Raw genomic sequence first — 19,756 nt, 5'->3', positions numbered from 1 at the left:
CTTTTTAAAAGTTAGGAGTGAGGGAGCAAGATTTGTGTTGAAATACAGTTTTATTTTAGTTTTTAGAAAATATGTATTTTTTTGCATTTTAATTTTTTGCTCCAAAAACTGACAGATTTTGCATTAACATGGGAAACAACATACCTGACATCAATATACAATTACATACATTAATTACCCTCAGTAATCCTGTGACCTTCTGTACCCAAAGGCACGGAAGTGCGGCAGCTTGTGTGCCCTGCAGGGGTCCAGGGAGTAGTGGGGATTGTTAAATTCATCCAGACATAACAACTAAAACACTGTTAACGTGCCATTTTCAGGGGGAGCAACACCACCAGTGACGGAGAGCCAGTATCAAATAACATCAATAAAGGAGAGGGGTGGGGGGTACAAGGGGGATACAGAAGAATCATCCAGGTTATGGCACCCATCTTCTGACCTAAGGTAAGTCCCCTTCTGGTGGGGTGTGCCCAGTTTGTCAAGCAACTTAAGCACATAGGCATCCAACAACGTGGCAGCACCAGCTCTGCCATGCTATTGAGCATCTTGGGACATGGCATCTGCCACCACCACTCCCCATTTGTGCACAACTCTGATCCAGACCATCTCCAGGGGTGGTGCGGCTGCCTTACAGGACATCGTTATCTGACACTTAAATAAAATCATTGCTAAGTCCACAAATTTGTAAAAGTATCTCTTTTTTGATGAGCAATTATCCCCAATAGACACAGCAGTGGATTGAGGGCTATGGGTGTATCAACCACTTCTGATCTAACCTCCATCACTCTCACCCATACCTACGCAGGAACTGGGCACGCACATAACTTATGAAGAAACATCAAACAAAATGTCTGAAGTGTGGACACACTAGAGATGAGATTGGAAACATCCTGTGCACCCGGTGGGGAGTGAGGTTAGCCTGGTGCAAGTAATTAATTTGTGTATATTTCAGGAAGGCATTGCGAGAGACTCGCTTAACATATAAAATTGCCATTAACTGAGAGGGCCACTCCCAGGCATTCCTCTCACTTAGGCTTTTTTGAATTGCCTGGTCTCTGCTCTTGGCTGATAATGCGCCTTACAATACTGTAACAGCCTGTCTCCCCATCCCACGAGTAAGAACATATTGCAGTCCCTCATGCAGCACTGGCTCCCGCTAACCCATTCTCCAGGTGTCCTGCACCGTTCGCACAAACGCATTGTGTACCAGAAAAAGGCCCATCCCCCAGCCACGAAAAGACTTCAGATCAGGAAAAGAACACATGAGTCGGTATTCTGGATAGAGAGCATAGGTCTTACTCTTGGCGCACTCCACAGCGGTAGTTTTGGTGCATAAGGCACCTGTTGGCACGAAGGCTGAATTAACTTATTCCAGCAGAGCCTACCCACCTGTGACAACTTACTCAGTCCTCTGAGGGCTGTGTGTGTCCAAACCAGTCTTACATCTTGGACCCCCGGGGTTGACCCCAGATAGCCACACTCTCAGCCATCCTAGCTCTGGGTCAGTCATCGCATTGGGTAATGCAGTTGGGCCACAGCGTAATATATCTCAAGTCACATCAATGGAGTTAGCTGAAACACCCTGGGGTCAGTGCACATCAGGGGCTGTGGGGATTCTGAAGAGGCTTTGCTTGGGTATGTTGCCACTGGTGGAGTAGCAAAGACTTACAAGGCTGCGACTCACCTATTCTAGTATAGACATGATTCACTTAACAGAAAGCAAGACAGACATGGTTTGTGAAACAGTAATACAGACGATCACTATATCCGGTCATGTCCCAGTAACAATGTTGATTAAGTGGGCAATACTGTGGATGTTTTAAAAGCATTGATATGGGAATGATTGAAGGAATTTTATCACCACAACCAGAAGGGAAAGTTCACTGCTACAGACCTGCCTCAAGGCTTATCTGAAATAACAGAGGAGATCTGATAAATGAATAAAAAATGACATTATTGATCATAAGATGGAATGTATTTGAAACACCGACTCCTAGACAACAGGCTTGAATCTACACAAACCTTGAAGGTATTTGTGGTCTGAGAAACAACTCAAAAGAATGGACCTTTTAAAGCAAAGCAAGGCCATACCTTTTTAGATCCTTCTGCTCAAAGCTGTAATTTAGAGGGAGTGTGAGAGAGAATCAGTATAAGCCTTGTCTACATAGACCAACCTTTACAGAGTTATCAAAGGAACAGACCGAGAACTAAGAACATCAATAACAGAAGATACAGTTTCTATGATAGTTAAAGGTATGTAGTCAGACAGTGCCCTTATCCTAATGGGATCCGCTGTAAAATCTATTGGACGTTCTCATTTAAATTTACTCAATTTTTGAAAATTGTGTTCCTGTCTTCTCTGAAGCCGGCAAAGTGGTCCCATCATAGAGGAAATGAAAATAATGGCCATTCCCAAACCAAGAATGGACCACTCGTATTGTTTGGCTTACAGAGCTATACTTTGCTGAATTTTAGTGCATTTTAGTGCTTCTTCTGTCCCTTAATAGAGAGGATCAAACTAACCCAACTTACCGAAAAGGAGAAACTTAAAAAATGAAGCTGGCACAGCTTGCTTTAGATTCCAAAAACACCATTGTCTGGATGAGCTGGACGTTTATGAAGGATGTGATAACTACACTTCAGACTGGGGCATATATTTATTGACATGGTAATGGCGGCTTACCAGATACCAGAAGTGGAGATTGGAGCTAGCAGGGTGTCATTACAATTAGACAATCTATATATGACCTCCTCTCTCTCTCTCTCTCCCTTGTTATTTCTATTAGATGAAGAACCACTGGCAATTAATATGCTATCAGATGCATTAATTAGGGGCACCACCTTCCGCTCGTTGGAGCACAAAATGATATACATTTAAAGGTGATGTGATAGTCTCTGTACAAGACCAGTCACTTCTGTCTATGGTCACAGCTTTAGAAGACTGTGGATCAGAATCTTGCTGTAAAATTAGCAATGATAAATCCAAACTACAGAACATTAATATTTTGATAGGATAACACTGATCTTCACCAAAGGATAACTTTAAGAGCCGACAGGTACTTGGATATTCTGTTGAACTCTTCTTTCATAGGTCTGTGTGCTCCATATCTCCAAATTATGTTTACAGAACTAAACGTAGACTTGACAAAATAAAGGGATTTATAATCTCCTCATGGGGCTTCATAGAATACATTGAAATGAATATTATACCTTTACGGCTTTACGACTTTGTTTCAGGCGCTGCTGATCAGAATAGATGACTTTCAGAAAACGTTTTTGGGCTCTGTATAGCAAAACAAACCTCCAGGACTCTCAGACAAACTCTTAAAGACCTCAAAGGATAAGGGGGGCCTAGAATTTCCAAATGGCCTGGTTAATATGAATATTATCAAGTGATCCATCTATGGAAAGTGATGGACTGGGCAAGAATGGAGTCATGTAAACGCTTTGCATACATCAACTGTGTGGTGGTTGGAGGACTCAGTGAGATGTAATATGGATGTCTGAGAGACCGGGGCCTATGGTTTCCAAATGTCCTGGTTATTGTAATGTGGCCCAGCTTTGAATAGTGGTGTAGTGTGAAAGAGGGAAGTCGAATAAACGCTGGGTCCACATGGACTAGGCGGTAGTTGGAGGACCCTCTGTGTGAGTGAATATGGATGCCTCAGAGACATTGGCCTCAGAATGTGTACTACAGTCAGGTGACCGCCACCCTATTAGAAGTGTAGGAGAAAGTAGTCATTTGATGCCGGAATACAGTTTTCTCATCCTGGCCTTACCCCTATAGTTAACCCAGAATATAGACCTGCAAGAGACAGCATCCCATCTCGGAAATGGAGTGAGGGCAATTACTTGAAATATCATTTGTTTTGTAATGAACAGATTAGGTTTGTTGAGAAATATAAGCAGGCATACAGTCTACTTCAATCTGAAAGATTTTTGTGCCAGTTGGTATTGGAAGTGTAAGCCCACCCCATTTCTGCACTTGCACTCCTCTGTGCTACAGCTGGTGCCCCTCCTTACCTCTGCTACTTCTGTGTCAGCCCACTTGCCTCTTCTGCAGCCCCTCTGTGTACCTTCCTGCATCCCTCCTATTTGGCCTCGACCTCCTGCCCTGTACTCCACTGCAACCCTATCTGGTGGCCACCATGTCCCAAATACCCCTCATGGCAACTTGCACCCCCACAGCACTTTGTACTGTCCAGCCATGACCTTGCAATTCCTTTTGTGCCCCTATCCCCTGTAGTCCACTCCGTGTACTTCCACCTCCCCATTATGTGCCCAAGTGCCTTGCAGTCCCTCCTTGTAAACTGACCAATCTTCAACCTATATGTCCCATCCTGCACTGCCACCCTTCTCTGTGTCCCTGTCGCTACATTAACACTAGTGCACAACCTTGTTCTGCAGCAACTTTGCTATGCCCATTATGCCTCCTGACTCTGATGCCCCTCTGTGCTTGGTGGATCAGTATGAAACTAATTCCATCTAGGCAGCATTTCCTTTTCCTAAATCGGTCCTGGTGTGTGCAAACATCATGAGAGATTAAAAAGTATAAAGCCAGAGGATTGGAGGGGTGTTTCTTTAAAGAAATAACTTTCCTAGTTTTAGAAGAGGTTTAAAAAACTAAATGCTTCCTAGGAAGGGAATTGAATTTAAACTTCCACTGGAAGGGAGTGACATTAGAGTCTTCTACCCCCATGATTTGCCTATGGCAGGGGGGCTTCTTTACTGTTTTAACACTATCCCGCCCTTCCCCAAGGATGGTGGTAGATTATGGCCACAATACTCACCTTGCCTTTTTTTAGGGCAAGTAGGGGTGGAGGGATGGAATATCCATCTCTTTCCCCTCGCCTTGTTCCAGCAAAAGGGAAGTGACAAAAAAAAAACTCCAGAAGAGAACATTAACTAACGGGGGAGCTGGACACAGGACCAGGTGCTAAAAGACCTGCTATTCTGTGGCCTGCACATTGTTTGGGTCACCTGTCACCTTCCCCTGCGCCCTGTTCCTAACTGGGTAACCCTGCAAGGATTGGTGATAGGCAACCTGTTCCTCCGCATTTGCAGCATTGCATAGGCTGTGGAGGAGCGTGTCAGGGTAACTTGTCACTCTCCACTTTCCCTACTCCCACTCGAGTATTAGGATAGAGCGAAAGTGACAGCTCACCTGATTTTTGTTATTTTGTCTCCTTTGCCGTTGGGCCAGGTAAAGAGAGAGAGAGAGAGAGCGAGGCTGTTTTTCCTTTGCTAACCCCTCAGCAATGTGAGGAGGCGGAGGCATTTGTCCTGCTTCTTAACCTTCTTTCACCCTTGGCCAAGGTGAGCGAGGGTATGACAGTATATACACCCTCACCAAAGGGCAGAGTAAGGAGAAATGGAGTCTTGTTCTAATATCTACACAAAAGGTGTATAGAATTGAGATAATATGTACCGAATAGGACTCTGGAAATTCAGACTGATGAAAGCCAGTTGGCCAGATACAGCAAGAATTGTAGTTGAAACAGCGAAACCTCAGATGCTGGAGTCAATAAGATTCTCTGTTTTACTATTAATTAAGGTGTCAGGCGCAGCTACGCCTCTGTTAAAAAAAAAAAAAAAAAGTTTATTTCCTTAACATATGCAATAATGAGAAAGAGGTTAATTAGCTAGTTAGATTATCTTTAAAGTTATTGCAGTACAAAGCAAAACGATCCAAACATAGCCAGTGTTAATTAGCAGTGTTCTGCCTCATGGACTATGAATCTTCTTTGCCCACTCGTTCCGTCCATCAGATAATTGTGATTTGAGTGAAAGTCGTGTTGGGGTCAGGTGTGAATACAAGGGCAGAGATCTTATTTGAGAGTGTCACTGTGGTAATTATTAAAAGTGCAGAACTGTTTGCTGACCTGGGCCTTCAAAATGTTTAGCATACCCACCTCTAGTTTTGATATAACTTTGCATTGATCTCTGTGGATACCCAGCATGCATAACAGCTAATTTATGATCATGTTGCAGTTTTTTCACAGGCAGTGGAATGGGTTTTGAAGCCTTCATCACTTCATCTGGAGTGTTAGTAGTAGCAGTGTGTACGAAGAAAGAATATGCAACAGTTATGCTACCCGAGCACTGTTTCTGCGATTCCCTTTGGGTATGTCCAACATGTCATTGATAACAGAGGCTCTTAAAACAATATGTTACATTGGAATATTTGCTGTCTTTGGGTATTGACTACCTCTCTTTACGATACTAATGCATATACTGGGTGATTTGATGAACTCATGCCTACCTTATTCAGAAAGATTGTTAAGGTAAGAGTTTGACTATATTAAAGTGAATGTCTAGTTACTGTGCAAATAATCTAACAGCACCAGTTGGATGATATTGAGAACCTGCAGTGGAAGGTTTGGCCAGGTTTAGTAGGAGGCAACAGAAGTATTAACAGAAATGGGAGACCGGGGTTTCCTCTCTAGAGCCACATCCTTATTTGAATTCTGAAGCAAATCAAATACAAGTAAGTCAAAGGTTTGATAAATGTAACAGTATGCACTACTCAGTGAATCAATAGTGCTGGTTATTCCTAATTTCCAAGGGTGAGAGCACATGCAGAAGGCAAGGAAATTCAAGTTCAAGTTTATTTATTGTGTCAGCCTAGCATATCTAGGCCCTACAATATAAAAACACCACACCTTACATTAAAACACTATTGCAGAGCATAAAACATATGAATACTCTCATTATAAGATTGAGACAGATTTATAAACATACAAAGTTTAACAAAAAGCCCTACTGCCATGGAAAGTGCAAGCGCTTGATTACTTTGGTTAATTTCAGAGCATTACAATATCAAAAACAATTTAATGGAGCAGCCCAGCAAACCTCTAGTACTAGATCCACGGGACATAGAAATATTTTATTGCACTAACCTGAATAAGGCCTAACTAAGATGAAATATAAACATCATCTGGTAAACTGCATGTCTGGCAAGATGCCTAGTCTAAAATTGATAAACAAAGACCTTTTAAAAGAGGGATAGATATTGTCCTTGTATTCAAAAGAAGAAAAAGGCTTAAAATCCCAGAGCTGCTCCAGTTTCTGAACAGGCTGATTGGTGAGCATGTAGTTCTAATATGCTTCCTTCACCAATTGAACAGTTCCTTTTGTCAATGTCTCTGGAACAGTCCAGCACACGGAGCAACCTAGGGTCTGCAAAACATTGGCCACCTGGCCGTACCTGGATAGTTTAACTTGTTTAGCAGAAGACCAGACCTCGTGTACAATATGATTCCAGCTCCAGTTTGGTCCATACATTTACCCAGTATAAGAAGTGCAGCTTGCAGCTTTATTGATCTCAAACCCAGTTCATGTCTTGGAGCATCCATTGGTGTTCCAGGACCAAGTGTGAGGAGATGATGCAAAAAGCGATTTTCTGAACCGCACAAGCCTGCAGCAAAAGCCTGGGCTCTGTAGGCTTCTAGGAAAGGGACAGTGAGCCTGTCCCTCTGGCTCCTGGTGGCAAATCTAAGCACCCTACTGGCATAGTGACCCAATGACACCTCGCCCTTGATCAGTTGCAGAGACCAAGACAATTTGGGGTCAAATCTCACTCCTAAATAGACATAATGACCAACACAATCTAAAGGTGTTTCATGGGTTTTAAAAGAGCTCCTCAACTTGATTTTTCCTTTCATGATCATATACTTTGTTTTGGATGTGTTGATCTCCAGATCCTTTCTTGTGCAGTAGGTCTCCATTTCATATAGGAGCTTATGTATGGCTAGCTCGGTGCAGGACAAAAGGACAGCACTGTCTGCAATGAGCAGGATTGCGATTTTCTTGCCCCCAGGAACTGGGATATCAAGGTTTAAGGCTCCCAAAAAATCAGCAACATAATTAATAAAGATGTTAAACAAGGCTGGGACCAGCATACAGACTTGGCTAACCCCGATGTTTATCCCAAAGACCTCCATGACTTTTCCTTTTTCACCGTACCTGACTGACGAAACATTATTACTGTACAGCTCTTTGATAGATGGCAGTAGTTTCTCTTGCAAGCTGTACATTAGTAAAGTTTGCCAGAGCAGATCACAGTTAAGTGTCAAAGGCTGTCTTTAAATCTACAAATGTCAAATGCAGCTTGGATTTTTTTTAGGGCTGATGTACTTTAAGCATATGTTAAATAATCGCATGGCCTGGTCAGTTGTTCCTTGTCCTCCCTGGAACCCAGCTTAGGATGTTATTGATCACCTTTTTCTCGCTTAGCCATTCCTCTCGGCGTGTATGCAATAGTTTGCCATATATTTTTCCTACTACATTCAACAGGGAAATCGGGCGATGGTTGTATGTAGTAGTATGGCATTATATAGCATAGTCAGTACAGATGCCCAATGATTAATCTATGCTCTGTATATCTTCGCGCCAATCCTGTTGTGCCCTGGTGCATTATTTCGTTTCTGGCTAAGAATTGCCAGACATACCTCCCTTTTGCAGAATTCCCTTTCACTTGTTATTTTGCCTTCTGGCACAATTAAATTTGAGGTACTTTGAGCCTCTTCTGGGTGATGAATTAGCATTTGTTCTACGTCCTTTCCTACTGCTTGGCCCCTGTGTCTCAGACTAACCTGGCTTGGGAGCCTACAAAGTGATGAAAAGTGGTTAAACCGGGTGCAGGAAGTAATGACATTTTCCAGCTGCCTGGCAGACTCTTGCGCTCCTCACCGTACTAGCTCACCGTCTACTCTTTTTCTGACCGATGGCTTCCATGAGGGCCTTCAGGCCTTAAGTTTGGTTTGACTTTTCCTGATCAGGTTCTAATATCACTCAAGAATACTTTGTTCTTGAGGGATTCTAGCACTGCGGACTCCATTACTTGCATATGGGAGTCAGTTGTCGTTATTCTTGAAGGCATTTCACTCAGGATGCTTGTTTGGTCATCCAGCTTCAAGCTATGTGCCATTAAGTTGTTTGCCGTAAGATCCAGAGACCTACACATAGGGCCAGATGTAGCAAAAAGCCAATTTGCGACTTGCAAATTGCGAGTCCCTGCGACTCGCAATATGCAACTCGCAAATTGGTATGCAGAACGGTGTCTCAGACACCGTCTGCGAGTCGCTATGGGGTCGCAATGACCCACCTCATTAATATTAATGAAGTGGGTCGCAAATTGTGGCCCCATAGCGAGTCTAGGCACTCGCAAACATGGAGACCTGCTGTAGTCAGTAGACCTCCATGTTCGTGACTGCTTTTAAATAAAGCAGTTTTTTTTTTTTTTTTAAGTGTAGCCCGTTTTCCTTAAAGGAAAACGAGCTGCACTTAAAAAAAAAAAAACGAAACCTTTAGTTTCGGTATTTTTTCACGGCAGGCAGTGGTCCCTTGGACCACTACCTGCCCTGAAAAAATTGTTTTGGGTCCATTCACAAAGTGGAAGGGGTCCCATGGGAACCCCTTCCAATTTGCGAGTGGGTTACCATCCACTTCAAGTGGATGGTAACTGCGACACCATTTGCGACCGCATATGCGGTCGCAAATGGTATTGCATACCACTCCGAATCGCAAATAGGAAGGGAACACCCCTTCCTATTTGCGATTCAGAAATGCATATTGCGAGTCGGTCCCGACTCGCAATATGCATTTCTGCATAGGAAAATGCGATTTGCGAGTCGCAAACGGCAATTTTTGCCGTTTGCGACTCGCAAATCGTTTCCTGCATCTGGCCCATAGTGTGCATAATACAGAGAATCGGTTGTTCTGGATGAGACCCCAAAGAGTTAGAACAAGTAACATTAACATTTGCATCAGCGTCACTAGGCTGAATTATCTGGCATCTCGGGATATTGATTCCATAAAGTTGTTTGACTGCAGATAAGAACTATTACCCCCAGCGGCCCGTGGTATGTTTCCACCAGGCCCAGGACTTCCTTATCCAGTTCAAAAGTACTGTCAGACATTCTGTAGCTAACACTAATGAATGATTTGCAGAGTATGGCCTGAGGAGTTGGAAGAACCTGGTCACCAATTTGCTCATTCTTACTTGTCCTGCACTTAACAAGGGAACTGATACTTTGCGTTGTTGCTGCCATGTGACTTTTATTTTAATCGTTGTAGGTTTCCTTATGAATGCCTGCTTTAAGTACAAACTGATGTGTATCCTGGATGCCCTCTCTTGCCGATGGTGGACAATGTACCATGCCACCTGGGGCCTTAACAAAGACATTTTCTCCATCTCCTTCTTTAGGTGGAACTCCTGACGTAGTTACCTCTTGGTTGCAGGGGGACATTTGCTCAATAGGACTGGCCCTAATAATCCTGAGAGAGTAACTCGGACCTTTCTAACAGCATTATATTTGATTACAGTTGCTCAGTGCATGGAACAGTAGTAAACTAGTTAGTAATCTTGTTAGTGATCTTGTTTGGGAGAAGAACATTAGCTGTGGCTATAGTTGAAACTGGCTGCTCTGAAGCCAACAATATTGAGCTTGTTCTACTCCTGTGCAGGTCGGTTTCATCTGACATTACCTCGCAAGCAGATGCCTGGCCTGGCAGCTCCACCAAACTCACTGTTGTGTTTATCGATAAACTCCTAGCCTGAGAGGGATCTCTCCTTGTGAAGTCACGGGACTCCAGTTTATCCTGAATAGTGACTACAAATTCAGCATCAACGTTTTCTTCTCTCCTCACTTCCTCAACTTCATAAATGACTGCTCTAGTACTAGCAGATTCTAGTAAAGCATCTGGAGCGTCCATGAATGATTTTGGGGTAGCAACTTCTGCAAGTCTTTTGCTTCCAGCAATCTCCATGCTGTTCAGAACCTCCTGGGTTTCCCTGCCAGATATTTGATTTATTTGGGGCAACCAACAGATTGTTTTACTTCTTGCTATTTGTAGCCCTTGACATATTTGCTGCCAGACTAAGCCGCTATATATTTAGTCCTTCATTGAGGAGGGCTACATGTTGAGGATTATGGCGGTCATTACGAACATAATGAAGAGGTTGACGGCTGCCAGCGGCAGCCGTCACCCACCGCCATGCTACCCTGCGGATAGTGTTTCATATGCCACCAGCCTTTTCCTGGCGGGATATACCGCAGGAAAAGGCTGGCGGAGGGGGTGCCCCGGGGCACCCCTGGGCACCCCTGGGGGCCCCTGCACTGCCCATGCACTTTGCATGGGCAGTGCAGGGGCCCCCATGCAGTCCCCCATCACGCATGTCACTGCCCGATTTACGGGCAGTGACATGCGCGGCGGGTGCAGCTACACCCGCTGCACACCAACATTGGCGGTGGCTCCTCATGGAGCCGCCCTCAATGTTGCGGCCGGCCTGGCAGGGAAAACATTATACCGCCGGCAGGTTTTCCACGAGGCTGGCGGGCGATTAAAAGACCGCCAGCCTGAACACGGCGGGAAATCCCGCTGTGTTCAAAATGAGGGCCTATGTCTCTGGAATTAGATTAGGTTAGATAAAATTAAATTAAGATAAATTCGCTGATGACTATATTCCACTAAACCTGTTGGTGTTAAACTACTGCAATAGAATGGATTGGTGTGTTTTCCACAACACGATGGCTTACTAGTAAAATACTACTGAGTTACAGTGATGTGTATAAGCTTCACAAATGCATGAATAGTGATTTAAAAATGCTTTGATAGTGCTTTGCTTGGTACTTTAGCTTTGGTACTTTAGTACTTCCACATACTCCTATATATTTGTGTTTGATAGGTTAAAGATGTCCTCAAGCCTGAGTGTAATGGAGCCGCTTTCTCTGTCCATAAACCACAGGCCAGGGGCACGAGCACTTCCGTAGGCTTAACCACTCAGGTGCTCCGGCTAGTTGCCCCTTACGAGTTGCAGAAGGTCTGCGAACTGTGGAACGAATATGGAGAAAAAGAGGGTAGAATTAGGTGAAGATGATATAATGTGAGATGATGCGGGAGCAAGAACACCCTGTCTGCAAGCCGTACCCAAGCCTAGCTGGGCTGCATCTGCAGGCCAGGGGCTTAAACCACTAGGGCTGGACATAGACCAGCCACACCCGCAACCACACCTTGGACAGTCACACTTGCCTTTTTGTATGTGTGTCTTCGCATGCCTTCAGCTGCCGGGGGAGCTCCTCGTCTCAACTTGCTTGGCTCCTCATTCTCTGCCTAAGCTGTCGTCAGGCTGGGCAAACTGACTGGGCAATCAGGGCAAAGGCCTCTCCCTCCAGGGAGTGCCCAAGCAGCTGCACCCAAAAGCAGTGGGATGCTACCATGAACATCCCCTAACAGCCCGACCCCAGCATGCTGCCAACTGATCAACCGACCAAAGAACCCAAACCTACTTGTGGTCTCCCTGGCACGATGTGGCGCGGTGCAATGCTGGGCAATACAGCACACCCTCTTCCTCGCTGCGATGCAATGCATCTGACGTCTGGTGTCGGCACTGACCTGGAACCGGAATCACTTGGAAGTCCTGAAGGCAAGGAACCAGTAGCTATCATTATTGAAAAATACCAAGTTCACTAACGCTAATAGCCTATGAATATGTCTCCAGCCTATATTCCTTCTCTCACCTATCTCTTCTACTACACATTGCCAGAAGATCTGATGCAGTGTGTGTTCTTTGAGAGTTTCCGAAGCATTTGCCAACAAATAGTAGTTGATTGCATTTGGACTATACTATTAAGTTTATAGACTTTTAGCCTGCCACAGCAAGACCACCCAGGTTAGAACCAATGGAAAGTAAATTAGGCGCACCGAGATGAGATGATGTGAGAATAACTGAAAACTGCTTAGGCCCCCTAAGCCTTTGACTTGTCTATCTATATTTATTTATTTAAAGAGTATTAAATAGCACTGCAAGACCAGAGGGTATCAGATTGCTTTACTGACATTGTCAAAGGCATTTTTAGATAACATTGATTGCAGAATAAACTCTTGTTGAAAGTTGAATTATAGCATTTTCTGGAGAGGAACAAATATACAGCTCAGGGAAGAGATTCCAGTTGAGATGTAAGTTGTGTGCTACTTGTTAGAACACGAAGGGTTAAGGTGCTGATTAAAGAGAAGATCTTTTAATTGTCATTTAAAGCTAATGAAGGAGGGGTTCCTCCTGATATATACTGAGAAGGAGTTCCAGATTTTGGGGGCATTACCTGAGAAAGAGAGTTATAGCTCTTTTTATTTGTTTTTTTAGGTGATAAGAAGTAGAGCATTGGTGCTCCTAAGATTTCTTGTCTGGACTGCTTTTGTGAGTTTGGATGCAGGGTAGGCTGTTTCCTGGTGTGAAGGACTTCATAAGTAAGACAGGCAGATTTGAAGCAGCAACAGTCTTTAATCAGGAGTGACTTTAGTATTTTCATTTAGAGGGAGATGTCATGGTGTTTTTTGACTCCAAGGACTATCTTTGCTGCTGCATTTAGTGTGACTCATAAGGAGACTAAGTGTGACTTGGGGGTGCATGTGAGGGAGGGGCTCCCATAGTCCAGTCTTGACAGAACTATAGCTTGCATGGCAGTTTTTAGATCGTTCAGGGGAGAAAAGGTCTTGATTTTATGTAGGAGTTTTACATTATAGAATGCACTCTTCGCTGTATTCTTTATGTGTGGGCTCATGCTCAGCCGAGGGTCCAGGGTGATCAGAGATTTGATGGAATCAGCCAGGGTCAGTTTGCAATTAAAACCATCAATTCTTAGCAACTCTTGGACCTGAGTATCTATCCTTTATTGAATTGGAGGAGGATTTCCGTCTTATCTTGACTGAGTTTCATTTGGTTGTGTGATGGCCAATTTTGGACTTTTAAGAGAATAGTACTTAGTGGTTGTACGTCCTCTAGTGAGGATAGTTCTTACTGAAGCTGGGTGTCATCTGCATAAAGGTTGTATGGGATGTTTGGTTGTTTGAGTATGATGGGTAATGGTTTCATGTAGATATTGAAAAGTGTAGGTGAGAGCACTGAGCCTTGGGGGGGCAACCCCTGGTTAATGTGGAAGTATCTGAGTTTGAGTTGTTTATTTTCATTTGTTGGGATCGTTTATGTAGATATGAGGTGAACCATTTCAAAACCAAGCCGTTTGCTCCAATCCTAAAAGCAGCTTGTGGTCAACCTTGTCAAAGACCGCTGATAAGTCTAGGAAGATGAGCAGGCAGCATCTGTTAGCATCCAGAGATTTGTGTATGCCATCTGCTATATTCAGTACAACTGTTTCCATGCTGCATCCCTTCCTAAAACCCGGTTGGAGTGAGTCAAGAAGATTGTTGGAGCCAATGTGTTGGTGAGGTGGGAGAGAACTAATTTCTCAAGAGTTTTTGCCAGGAATGGTAGGTTGGAGATGAGCCTGAAGTTGTTGAGGTCATCCGGGTCAGGGCCTGTGTCCTTTTTTGTTTTAGCAGGGGGTGACTTGACCTACTTTGATCAAGTCAGGCATAATGCTGTTGCTCATGGAGTTGTTTATTATCTTAGCCCAGAGAGGAGTTAAGGCGCGGTTAAGACTTTTTGCCAGGGAGGCCAGAAGAGGGTCCGCTAGGTGGGAGGATGGCTTGGATTTCACAGTCGTCTTTGAGATGTCCTCCTCCCTGAGCGAGTTGAACATCTACCAGCTCTTAGATGTTGTGGGGGATCCGGGGATTTGATTTGCACCCTGAGGGGTCAGAGAGAGTGGCTGCTGCTTGGAAGTTTGGAGGGAGCAAAGGTGTGTCAATTTCCACCGTTAGGGGGGAGAGATTCCAGTGGATGGCTCAGCTTTTTCCTTCACAATATGTTTTTTTGTATTTGGATGATTTTGTTCTCCAAAGCCTTTCTGCAGCTGTAAGTTGCCTTCTTTTAGAGTTAAGGTCTTAGTTGTACCAGAATCTCGTTATAATTTGTTTGAGTTTCAGAGGAGCTATTTGGTCTAAGATGTACATCTTTGTTGTGTTACAGTGAGTTATAATTTCATCTGTTATAAAAAGCAAAGAAAAAGTTGAGAATTAACTGGAGCCCAAATCTCTTTTTCGTCCTCTGGAGAAAAGCTGCCCAGATGAAAAATCTCAGAGGCAGCTGACAAGTGCATAGAGCAAAGAATAGGACAATCTTGAGGAGAGATAGAGGCAATTAAGAATTACTTTGTGCACAGATTTCTTGTAAGGTTTACCTATTTGGGAAATTTGTGGGCAAGCAGAGAATTTGTCTTATGCAAGGCCCTAGTCAGTTGGACCCAAATGGGTTACCCAGCTTAAAAATCCCTAGACATGCTGGTCTGCTGAGAGGCAGAAAGGCAGCTGAAAGTTACTTAACCTACAGGTAATGTTAATATTATCTCCTAGACCGCCAATATTAAGGAATATTTATATATTTCCACCCTAGACCCCATCACAGTCTCTCCTCAGGCTAGAATTCTCAATATATGTAAGAGTGATAAGGTAGTTCCTGAAGTAGTCCCCAGGTCACAGTGGAAATCAGGGTCACCCAGTCAGGCCACGTACAGTTCATTCAAGTAACAGATCACTAAAGTGGTCACTTAAGTAGGAAAATAAAGAACTGCTGGGAATATGCTGGCCTCCAGTCAGTGTAAGCATAACAGGTTAGAGTGAGAGCTGTCTGTTGGGAGAGAAGCAGGCTTGGTACCCTGCTACAAAAAAGCGTGCTAAGCAGTGCAAAGGCATATTCCAGGATGCATAAATTAACTAGCCCTTATGCACAAGTACATGTGTAGGAACCCTGAGACATAACACATCACGTAGTTTTTAAATTAGAAGTGCTATGTGGTATAGCTATAAGCCTACCTGGCTTCCAGTGGATGGCTACGTGTGGTGGTCTATGGAGACCTTGATATTCTTAGTACTGGGTGGCAGGTGAAAGTGCAGTTTTCCTAGCCCAGGGCCCTATGGCAAAATGGGGTAGAATCACAGGACAGCACACTTCACCTTGTACACCTTTAACCACAAGAAACATTGATAAGCATGGCCTTGGAATTGGAATAAGAAGCCTGACCTAGATAAACAACCAAGTTACAAGTTAGTTTTTCTGTGATTTATATTTTGGAAGCCAGGATGGTCACCAGGGGGTGTCTCTTGACCCATTTGTCCAATTGAGTATCTCAGAACAGGGCAAAACCATTATGGGTGCAGGGAGCGATGATGAAAGAGCCAGGAGGGGAGAGTGAATGTTCAGGAAGGCCAGAAACATGTAATTCATTCGGAGGTCAAAGGAATTTGAGAGAAAAGATGGAGAATTAAATAAAAATCACACTAACTGCACTTTGAGCAGTTTCACTGCAGTATTGCAGAACAGATTTGAGCAAAATCACTACATTAATTATCCTAGGGCACTGTGATTTACTTAACAAATGGAAATTATTCAGCATACTGAGTTTTTACAGTTTTTTGAACATTTTTAAATGTGTTTTCTAATGGATACATCATTCTTCAGAAAGTTTTTTTCTCCTACTGAGGCTCTTCTATCAGGTTACACAATACGACTCCAGCTGCAACTCTTCCTCTAGATATGCCAACTCTGAAGTATAGTAGGTGCCAACTGGCTGGGCATCAGTTCCTGTTTTTGTTTCTGCACCTCACAGACACAGGTACAAAGTGCTCGCTTGAAATCTCACTGACAAATTCCTCAACTTTAAACATTGATCAGGCCAAATGTCTCCTCAAAACTTTCAGGTTTCATGTCTGTTACAGATGCAGCAATAATATCTCACTTTCTGATCCACATGACCGCTGTATGTGGTGTCTTGGATCCGAGAATGCAGCCACACTCTGCGATTCTGGCGTCTCTGTGCACCTGATGGTCATCAGGGAGCAATACACTTAATTGATTCTGCCTAAAGCCTGCAGAGAGACACGTAAGTGATTCTCTTCACCGACAGGTAGGTCACTAGTCAGGGAACAATTTCCCAAAAGATCTTCCCACAAGATCACAATGCTAAAACAGATGAGACTGGAATTCCCAAGTCCATCACCTAACTCTGTGTAGTTAGAGGATTTCCAGATTGCTATGCTGGACCTGTTCTAGATGTCTTCTACACCTTCTGGGCCACCCTAAAACCGGCAGTGCGTTCGTGACTGACATCCTGAAGCCATCCTCATTAGTTGGCGAGTCATTCTTTCCATTAATTAAGTTCCTCCTGGATCCTCTCATGACTGCATGGGATAAATGCTGTCTGGGCCCAGCAGTTCACATAAAGCCAGGCAGATATGCCTGATCTTGATCACCTGCAGTGTCCTTTCACCCATCACAGGAAATTGTGGTTATCCAAATGTTGTCCTTGAAGCAGATCCTGAATGTCTTCTACACTGCACCTTGTGATAGTTGAAGAATGTTGACTCTGTGGGCATTAAGGTCTTTGCTTCTGGCCGCTTGGCTCTTTGCACTGCAAACCCACTTGCATCTTGGGCCAATATGTTAATCCAATTTAGAACTTGGTGAAATTTACGGTGTTCAGTTTGTCAGACCTACATGTAGAAATGTTTTCAAACCAGGCCTATGATAGTTTGGACGAATGCAAACAGATATGTGAACACTGTTGCATGATGCTTGGGTTCAGCTGTCTTGCTGTGCTGGCATGGTGGGATCTGTCCCACTGATATCACAAGAGATGTCTAAGTCAGGCTTATGGACATGCTGTTTGATGGCGAGCGACTATTCGGAGAGAAATTTAACTCCTCCTCGGAGCTCCTCAGGAAAAGTAGAGCTGCAGATCGTGAGCTGGGTCTTGCCTCCACCGCTCTGCAATTCCACCAAAAATATGGAAAATGATGTGACTTCTTCAGGACAGTGCAGTCTTGATAGTGAAAAACCTTCTCAGCCTGTCCAGGTACCACAAGAGCTATACTGCTCCTCATGGGGATGGGGGTGTATTTAGGGGACAAAATCAACACCATCTACAAGAGATGCAGTCTGCACAATCCTTTGCCCTCTCAAAACCTCCAGAACGTTCTTCCCTCACAGCATTACTTTCCAGTATTTGAGAGGTTCCCCCATTTTTCCACCATCTGAGAGTCAGTCACAATGTATCGCTGGGTAAGCCATCTAATCCACAAGGGGTGTGACCTGCACTCCTTCCACTAAGATGTGCTTTTAGACACATCCCTCAATTTTGGAGATGTAGGTCCTTACTGTTTTGAGCAAAGGGCCATAGAATTGGTGCATTTGAAAGAAATAGGAATGGGATTCTATTCTGTCTACTTCTTTATCCCCAAGGAAGATGGAGGTCATCTTGGATCCTTACCATCTGAACTTGCTTATTCTACCCAACAATTTCAGGATGCTGTTCGTGAGCCAAGTGTTGCTCTCCCTGAATGAGGGAGGTCACAGATATTAGGGAGATAATTAGGAGATTTCTGACTTGGACTCTAATCCCATTTCTGCACATCTTGCAATTTGCATGGCCTTAAGGCCATGCACATTCTGTTGGTAGCTCACACAAGATGCCAGATCAGGGTCCTGCAGTGGTGTCTGAGTTCTCAATGGCTCTATTATCAGGAGAGTCTTACTGCTCAGATACAGATCCTTCACTTTGTTTTTCTGATTCTGCACTGGTGGATGGACCTCTTTGATGGCTCGACCTTTCAGCCTGCCACATGCCTAGGCTGCCATGGTCATGGATGCCTTCTCACTTGATATGGCTATTCACCTGGGCGACATGATGGCATGGGAACTTTTCTTTGTGTCAGAGCAGTGCTTACACATAAGTGTGCTTGAACTGCAGGCAGTATGCTCTGTCATGATGGTGTTTCTTCTTTTTTGTATCTCAGGGTGCATCATCCAGATTTTCACAGACCCCACCATCACCACCATCTATTAAATCAACATACAGGGAGATTTGGGGTCATGAACTGTGGCTCGCCTTGCAGGTGACCTCAGTGTAAGGGCATATGCTCCAAGTCACCTCTCACTGTAGGACCACTAGTAGAAGTTGCATCCCAAGTGAAGGAGATGATTCTCTCTAGATTATGGTTTCCATTTGTGGATCGTTTTGCCTCGCCACAGAACAGTATGTTTTTTCAGTTTTGTGCCATGCACTTCCCTCTGAAAGTGTCCGGAGACATCCCTCTCTGGATGTCTTCAGGTTCAACTTGTCTCTGGGCACATTTCCGCCAATTTCACTGCTCTCAAAATTACTACAGAAGGAACAAGCACAGTTGACTCAGATCACCCTTGATAGGGGTAAAATGAGCTGGTGGTTGACTTGCTGGCGCTCAGCAGTTTGCCTTTCCTTCCTCCCTGTGCAGAGAGAACCTGCTCTGGTAGCAGGATGATCATGTCCTTCACCTCAGTCCCTAAATGTTGTGGCTGGGTGGAGTTCGGGTGGAGAGGAGTGGTGCGGAATGGAAGGCATACACCATTCTGATATTTTGCAGTTTGGTTCAATCCCTTGCACAGCAGTGTCTAGTAGTGGCAACAACTAAGGGCAATCTGGTAACAGTCAGCATTTGTGTGTTTGCCTGATCAGCCTTTCCTTTTTTTGGCTTTGCCTCTAGCGGTGCATTTTCTGAAAGGTTTGCTCTTTTTGATTTCCTCCCACTCCTTTTATTGTTCCTCATTTGATTTTGAACCTCAATTTGACTCTAATTGATGGTATCCCTGTTTAGGTGCATTGTTGCCCAGTTTGACTTCTTACCCTGCAAAATATTCTGATGATGGCACTAACCTCTGTGTTTTAGGCTGGAGAACTTAAGTTCATCCACCCTTCACTGTGTTCTATCCATATAAGTGGCTTCTTGCACTTGCTGTATACATATTTCATGGTTGGTAAATGGCATCTACCATGGCAAAGGACCAGATATTGAATTGTTTTACTCCTTGCAACATAAATCACTA

General features: G+C 44.0%; 1 protein-coding gene across 4 annotated transcripts in view; it reads left to right on the top strand.

Annotated features, from left to right (window-relative positions):
* NBEAL1 (neurobeachin like 1) overlaps positions 1-19,756 on the top strand; it is a 672,403-nt gene that overhangs the window by 287,122 nt on the left and 365,525 nt on the right. For all 4 annotated transcript variants that reach the window (XM_069226032.1, XM_069226034.1, XM_069226033.1 and 1 more), the window contains exon 14: positions 5,992-6,124. In XM_069226032.1, coding sequence (XP_069082133.1) covers positions 5,992-6,124 — 133 coding nt within the window. The remainder of the gene's footprint in view (positions 1-5,991; positions 6,125-19,756) is intronic.

This window comes from Pleurodeles waltl, chromosome 3_1 (assembly GCF_031143425.1).
Source record: "Pleurodeles waltl isolate 20211129_DDA chromosome 3_1, aPleWal1.hap1.20221129, whole genome shotgun sequence".
NCBI lineage: Eukaryota > Metazoa > Chordata > Amphibia > Caudata > Salamandridae > Pleurodeles > Pleurodeles waltl.
The sequence above is the reverse complement of the archived record's forward strand: the minus strand, read 5'-3'. Positions and strand labels throughout refer to the sequence as shown.